Source organism: Harpia harpyja, chromosome 8, assembly GCF_026419915.1.
Source record: "Harpia harpyja isolate bHarHar1 chromosome 8, bHarHar1 primary haplotype, whole genome shotgun sequence".
NCBI classification, from domain to species: Eukaryota; Metazoa; Chordata; class Aves; order Accipitriformes; family Accipitridae; genus Harpia; species Harpia harpyja.
Window position 1 is genome coordinate 44,027,598 of NC_068947.1, and position 7,062 is coordinate 44,034,659.

Consider the following 7,062-nt stretch of genomic DNA (forward strand, 5'->3'; position numbering starts at 1 on the left):
TTTATATGTATTTTTAGTCTCAGAAATGCAAGAACTTGGGGCTTTTAGAAATCAAACACAAGGTCTGACTTAATGTATATATTTTTTTTATTCCATAAAGTCAGACCTTATGTAGCCCTAAGCCTTTGCAACTCTGATGAAAGTCAGCAGAAAAGTATAGGGAGCTGTTGCCTTTGAAAATCAGACTGTTATGCTTTCAATCTCATCTTCAAAATTAGTGCCCATCACAGAATGTAGCATCAGTGTGTTGCTACTGAAACACAAGAGCAATGGAAAAGCCTGATAATAAATAAGTTGTAATCATTAAAGAAGTGATCCCTTAACGTTTTTAACAAGTCTTTATATACCTTGTACTCTAGTAGGTTGCAAGGGTTATATTGGTGCAATTGTAACTGAAGTTGTTTGTAAGGTGAATTCTAAGGTTTTTTTAACGGTTTGCTTAGGTTAAAAAACCACTACTGGCCTCTGAGGATGAACCCAGGAGAAATCTGTGTGATAGCCAAGAAAGATTACTTGAGTTCTTCCTTTAGATAAGGTTTAAAAATGTCCTGGTATCATAATAGCTTGAAGAAACTCAGCACAAATAACCGTTTTTAAATTATGTCATGCATCTTTCTGTTTTGTATATTGCATGTTATGTGGGAGAGATGCCCCTGAGTGTGAGAGAATATTGGATAGTGAAAACTGTGTTCTTCCCCATATGAATTTCTTTGACAGATTCTGTGAAAGAAATTGGTTAAAGCTATTTAACTTTTTGGTCGGCTCCAGAACAATATTGAATAGTATACCAAAATGCATTGAGCTTGGGAGTTATTTCTCAAGTATTTAATCTGTTTGCCTTCTTTTGTAGGTACCTTGAAGTGGAATGGGAAGCTAAACGAAAAACGCATCGAGAATTCAATAAATCAACAATGATTGACCTGTGTCCCAGAGTGCCTAAACAAGATAACAGCAGTGATTGTGGAGTCTATTTACTGCAATATGTGGAAAGCTTCTTCCAGGTACAAATAGAAACTACCTTCCCCTTTCCCCAAAATTACCTTAAACCCAAAAAAACTGTTTCTGAGGGAAATAGCCAGACAGAAAAATCTGTGATGCTCAGCCTCAAAAGTGTCAAAGCCATTTGAGGAAGAAGAGATAAAACCCATTCTTGAAGTAGTGGCAGGGGTCTCTGTATCTGGAGCACAGACGGTTTCTCATCTGTGTTTGTTGGCAAATATTTCTGTCCTTGTAGTTTAATGCTGCTTTTACATTGACACATTCAATATCCCTAACTATTTGGATGTATTTGGAGTCTATTTAGTTTACACATTTCTGGCCTACAGATGTTACAAAGGCATCTTTTCTGTGCATCTCTTCTTGTAGCCTTTAAAACTTTGGTCAGCTTGTGCATTGGCCTTTGACTGGCTCTGCAAGCAGCAGCTTCTGCAGAAAGAGGGAGGGGGCAATCCTTGAAAGTGTATGCACAGAGCTAAGGGAGCCTCTCTCTTCTGTTCAGCACATGCCTTTAAATATCTGCAGATGCTGGGCTTCGGGCGCTGTCTTTTAGGGTGTTCCCAACTCTTTTTCCCCTGATCAGTGCAGTGCCCTCTTGCTCTGTCCTTTGAATGGCTGTACTTGTTTGATGCTTATACATGAGTCCTGTGCATGGAAAACCTTGTGTGGGGCTGTTGTGGTTTAAGCCCAGCCGGTAACAAAGCACCACGCAGCCACTCACTCACTGGCCCATCCCCGGCCACAGTGTGATGAGGAGAAAATATAAAGGCAGGCTCGTGGGTCGAGATAAGGACAGGGAGGGGTCACTCACCACTTATGGTCACAGGCAAAAGACAAGCTCAACTTGGGGAAGAAACAAAATCAATTTCATTTGTTACCAATCAAATGAAAACAAGGATATTAGGAAGTAAACCCAAACCTTAGAAGACCTTCCCCCAACCCTTCCCTCCTTCCCAGCTCAACTCCACTCCCGATTCTCCAGGGGATGGGGGTTGGGGTCAGCTCGCCACACCTTGTCTCTGCCGCTCCTTCCTCCTCAGGGGGAGGACTCCTCACCTGACCCCTGCTCCAGCATGGGGTCCCTCCCACGGGAGACAGTCCTCCATGAACTTCTCCAACGTGAGTCCTTTCCGCCGGCTGCAGTTCCTCACAAACTCCCCTGGCATTGGTCCTTTCCACGGGCTGATCTTCAGTCACAAACTGCTCCAGCGCGGGCTTTCCCATGGAGTCACGGCCATCTTCGGGAGCCTCCGCTCCACCGTTCACCTCCATGGGCTGGGGGGGACACAGCCTGCCGTCTCACCACGGGCTGCAGGGGCATCCCCTCCTCCGGTGCCCCTCCTCACCCTCCTTCCTCACTGACCTCGGTACCCATGGAGCGGTTCCTCTCACATTCCAATCCCCCTACTCACTACCGGTTCCCCTTCTTAAATGTTCTCCCAGAGGTGCTACCACTGTCACCAGTTGGGTCGGCCTGGGCCAGAGGCAGGTCCAACTTGGAGCCGGGGCAGCTTCTAGCAGCTTCTCACAGGAACCACCCCTGCGGCCCCTCCCTCGCTACCAAAAAAAAACCCATGCCACACAAACCCAGAACAGAGGCCTTGGGCAGGGGACAGGTTTTTCTTCTGCAGTAGAACAGACTGCCATTCCAAAGTGCCTGTACGCTAATGCACACAGCGTGGGGAATAAATATGAGGAATTAGAGATCTGTGTGCAGTTGCAGGGCTATGATCTTGTTGAGATCACGGGGACGTGGTGGGATAGCTCAGGTGACTGGAGTGCTGTGATGGATGGATACAGGCTCTTCAGTAAGGACAGGCTGGGAAGATGGGGAGGTAGTTGCTCTTAATGTGAGAGAGCACCTGGAATGCATGGAGCTCTGCCTAGGGTTGGATGAAGAGCCAAATGAGAGCTTATGGGTAGTGACTAAAGAGCAGACTAGTATGGGTGATGTAGTAGTGGGCATCTGCTGTAGGCCACCTGATCAGGAAGAACAAGTGGATGAGGCCTTCTGCAGACAGCTAGAAGCAGCCTCATCTTCACAGACCCTGGGCCCTGTGGGGCACTTTAACCACCTGGATGTCTGCTGGAGGGACAACACAGAAGGACATAAGCAATCCAGGAGGTTCCGGGAAAGCATCAATGACAGCTTCCTGACCCAAGTGTTAGAGGAGCCAATGAGGAGAGGTGCTCTGCTGGACCACATACAAGCAAGGAAGGTCTGGTTGGGGATGTAAAGGTCAAAGGCAGCCTTGGCTGCAGTGACCATAAGATGGTGGAGTTCAGGATCATGAGAGGAAGGAGCAGGGCAAAAAGCAAGATCATAAGCCTGGACTTAGGCCTCTTCAGGGATATGCTTGGAAGAGTTCCATCCAATAAGGCTGTGGAGGGAAGAGGGGTCCAAGAAGACTGGTTGATGTTCAAGCAACACCACCTCCAAGCTAAAGAACAGTTCATCCAAACAAGCAGGAAGTTGAGCAAAGGTGCCAGGAGGCCTGCATGGATAGAGGAGCAGCTCCTGGCAAAACTCAAACATAAAAAGGAAGTATACAGAAGACAGAAGCAGGAACAAGTAACCTGGGAGGAATATAGAGACACTGCGCAAGCACACAGAGACGTAATTCAGAAAGCCAAACCCAATTGGAGTTCAGTCTGGTAAGGGACGTCAAAGGCAATGAGGAGGTCTTCTACAATTATGTAAACAGCAAAAGGAAGACTAGGGAAGATGTGGGCTGACCACTGAATGGGGCAGGGGCCCTGGTGACACAGAACATGGAAAAGGCTGAGGTTCTGAATGCCTTCTTCATCTCAGTCTTTACTAATGAGACTGGCTTTCGGGACTCCCAGGCCCTAGAGACTGGGGAAAAGACTGGAGCAAGGAAGACATGCTCCTGCTGGAATAGGATCAAGCTAGGGAATACTTAAACTAGACATTCATAAGTCTGTGGGCCCTAGTGGGATGCTCCCATGAGTGCTGAGGGAGCTGGCTGATATAGTTGTGAGACCACTCTTAATCTTTGAACGATCATGGCAATTGGGAGAGAACTGGAGGAAAGCAGGTGTCACTTATCTTCAAAAAAGGCAGATAGGAGGACCTGGGGAGCAACAGGCTGATCAGCCTCACCTTGATCCCTGGGAAAGTGATGGAGCAACTAATCCTGGAAAACATTTCCAGACATGTGAAGGACAAGAAGGGGATTGAGAGTAGTCATCATGGATTCACAAGGGCGGGGGGAGTCATGCTTGACCAACCTGATAAGCTTCTATGATGAAATGACCGGCTTGGTAGATGAGGGCAGAGAAGTGGATATTGTCTACCTGGACTTCAGCAAGGCCTTTGACACTGTCCACTGTAAGATCCTCATAGAGAAGCTCATGAAGTACAGGCTGGATGAGCAGACAGTGAGTTGGATTGAAAACTGGCTGACTGGATGGGTCCTGAGGCTGGTGATCAGTGGCAGGCAGTCTAGTTGGAGGCCAGTAATTAGCAGTGTACCCCAGGAGTCAACACTGGGTCTGGTCCTGTTTAACATCTTCATTAATGATCTGGGTGTCAGGGCAGAGTGCACCCTCAGCAAGTTCACAGATGACACAAAACTGGGAGGAGTGGCTGATATGCCAGATGGTCATGCTGGTATCCAGAGGGACCTTGAGACACTGGAAAATGGGCTGATGGGAACCTCATGAAGTTCAACAAGAAGTGTAGACTCCTGTGCCCAGGGAGTAACAACCTCAGCCACCAATATATGCTGGGGGTTGCCCAGCTGAAAAGAAGCTTTGCTGAATAGGACCTAAGGGTCCTGGTGGACACCAAGTTGAACATGAGCCAGCAGTGTGTCCTTGTGGCAAAGGCGGCTAGTAGTATCCTGGTCTATGTTAGGAGGGATGTTGCCAGCAGTTCGAGGGGGGTGATCCTTCCCCTCTCCTCAGTGCTGTGTCCAGTTCTGGTCTCCCCAGTAAAAGAGAGATGGCGCTATTGGAGCAAGTCCAGCAAAGGGTCACAAAGATGATTAAGGTACTGGCGCATCTCTCCTATGAGAAAAAGTTGAGAGAGCTCTGACTCTGAGAGAAGGCTCAGGGGGGAACCTATCAATGTGTACAAATCCCTGAAGAAAGGATGCAAAATGGACAGAGCCTTCCCTTTTCAGTGGTGCCCAGTGACAGGACAAGAAGCAATGGATGCAAACTGAAACACAGGAGGTTCCCTCTGAATGTAAGGAAATGCTTTTTTTTTTTTTTTTACTGTGAGGGTGACCAAGTGCTGCTACAGTTTGCCAAGAGAGGTTGTGGAGTGTCCCTCCTTGGAGATATTCAAAAGCTGTCTGGACATGGTCCTGGCAACCAGCTCTAGGTGGCCCTGCTTGAGCAGGGGGATTGGACCAGATGAACTTCAGAAGTTCCTTCAATCCTCAACCATTCTGTGATTCTATGATAGATGGGTTGAGCTCTTGTGTAGGTGAAAGATGAAATTCTTTACCAGTGCTTTTGAACTGCCCATCCTCTAACAGTTGGATCATGTTCTGCTTGCAGAAGCAAGGTGGTTGTAATTTGTCTTAAACATACCAGGGCTCATAGACCGCAAATCATGATGTGTTTTTTGCTTTGCTTTTTCAGCTTATCATATACTGCTTTATTCAAAGGAAGGAGAAGGTGAAATATAAGCATGGTAAAAACATTAAGAGGGAAAGAAGAAAAAAATTGACTTTGGCAAATCAGATGTGGTGGCGTGGTCTTACTGCCAAAGCTGCCAGCACCTCTCAGCCATTTCAATTTGCTGTCCTATTTTGTTCTGAATTCTCCCCTTCTCATGTCCTGCTAAAACTGCTAGCAGTGTTCTTGCTGCTTTGTTGTCTTCTATCAGACAGACCAGCTCATGACAAAAAAACACGTCTGAGGCAACAAAGCCTCAGCATGCTTAACTGCTGTATGCTTGATCTTTCCCTATAGTATGATTGTAAGTGTGTGTTTTGTGACCAAAGTGCATCTGTCCATTGTTAGATATCAAGAGTCTGTCTGATCATATCAGAATACATGGAATCTGCCTTGAATATGTTCTTATACTGATATATCTTAGAGAAGTGGTGATAACCTGTTTGGTGTTTACCATGAGTAGCATGTGGTAAGGGTACATATGTATGTGATTATCATGGAGGAACTGGAATTTGACTTTGAAGCCTGTCACTGTCTCATGGAAACTTGTTTGTGCCTCCTTGGTCTCAGCAGTAATGGAAGGGCTTGAAATTCTTTTTGAAGGTTGCTTTAGAAAATTAATGCTGTAAATACTCCTTTTTCTGTTACCAGAATCCCATAGTTAACTTTGAACAGCCGCTGAATCTGGAGAAGTGGTTCCCTCGTCAGCTGATCAGAAGCAAAAGAGAAGAAATTCGAGACCTGATCTTGCAACTGCACTTTCAACAGCATAGTGGCAGCAGCAGCTAATAAATCTGATAAGCCAGACCTGGCAAAGAACATTGCTGTATAAAGAAACTGGAACGCTGCTTAGCAGCATTTGGGCTTTTTCTGCCTTGCAAGGAAGAAAAAAAAAAAAAGAACTACAAGAAGTATTTTGTTTGTTCAGTGTGTATTTATTTAAAGAATTTTTTTCATTTGGGTTGTGTGGTCATAGAATGCAATTGTGGGGGGAAAGGAGAAGGTTGTAGATAAAAGTGTAAATATGTAAGTTAAAGCTAATACATATGGATTGCTAATTGATTTTTACTTGGAATATGAAAGCTGTGTTACAGGTATGTGCCACAAGGATGTAAAAATATTTGCATCTTTTGGAGCCTGTTCTTTACAATTCTATATAAACATGGATGATGATGTAGGAGTCAGGCCTGAAGACAGGATTTTGACCCTACTGTGTCCCCTTCAATTTTGCAGCTCATACAGATAGAATGAATACTATGTATTGTTTTAATTTAAGGATCTAATATTGATTCTCTTTAGAGATGTATTTTTTGTTTTGTTTCTGATTATATACAGAAGTAGTCTGCATGTGTCAAAAAATTCTGCCAAGATTTGAGGCTGCTGAGTTTTGATTTTTTTTTTTTTTTCATTTTTATT

The 7,062-nt window shown here is 45.2% G+C and overlaps 1 protein-coding gene across 18 annotated transcripts in view; it reads left to right on the forward strand.

Annotated features, from left to right (window-relative positions):
* SENP7 (SUMO specific peptidase 7) overlaps nucleotides 1-6,548 on the forward strand; it is a 46,085-nt gene extending 39,537 nt beyond the window's left edge. For 17 of the 18 annotated variants that reach the window (XM_052795029.1, XM_052795030.1, XM_052795024.1 and 14 more), the window contains 2 exons: nucleotides 851-1,001; nucleotides 6,298-6,548. In XM_052795029.1, coding sequence (XP_052650989.1) covers nucleotides 851-1,001; nucleotides 6,298-6,435 — 289 coding nt within the window. In that variant the 3' untranslated portion in view covers nucleotides 6,436-6,548. Of the gene's footprint in view, nucleotides 1-850; nucleotides 1,002-5,144; nucleotides 5,210-6,297 lie in introns of all 18 variants that reach the window. The other variant, XM_052795023.1, reaches the window with a different exon arrangement.
* The last annotated feature ends 514 nt before the right edge of the window (nucleotides 6,549-7,062 follow it).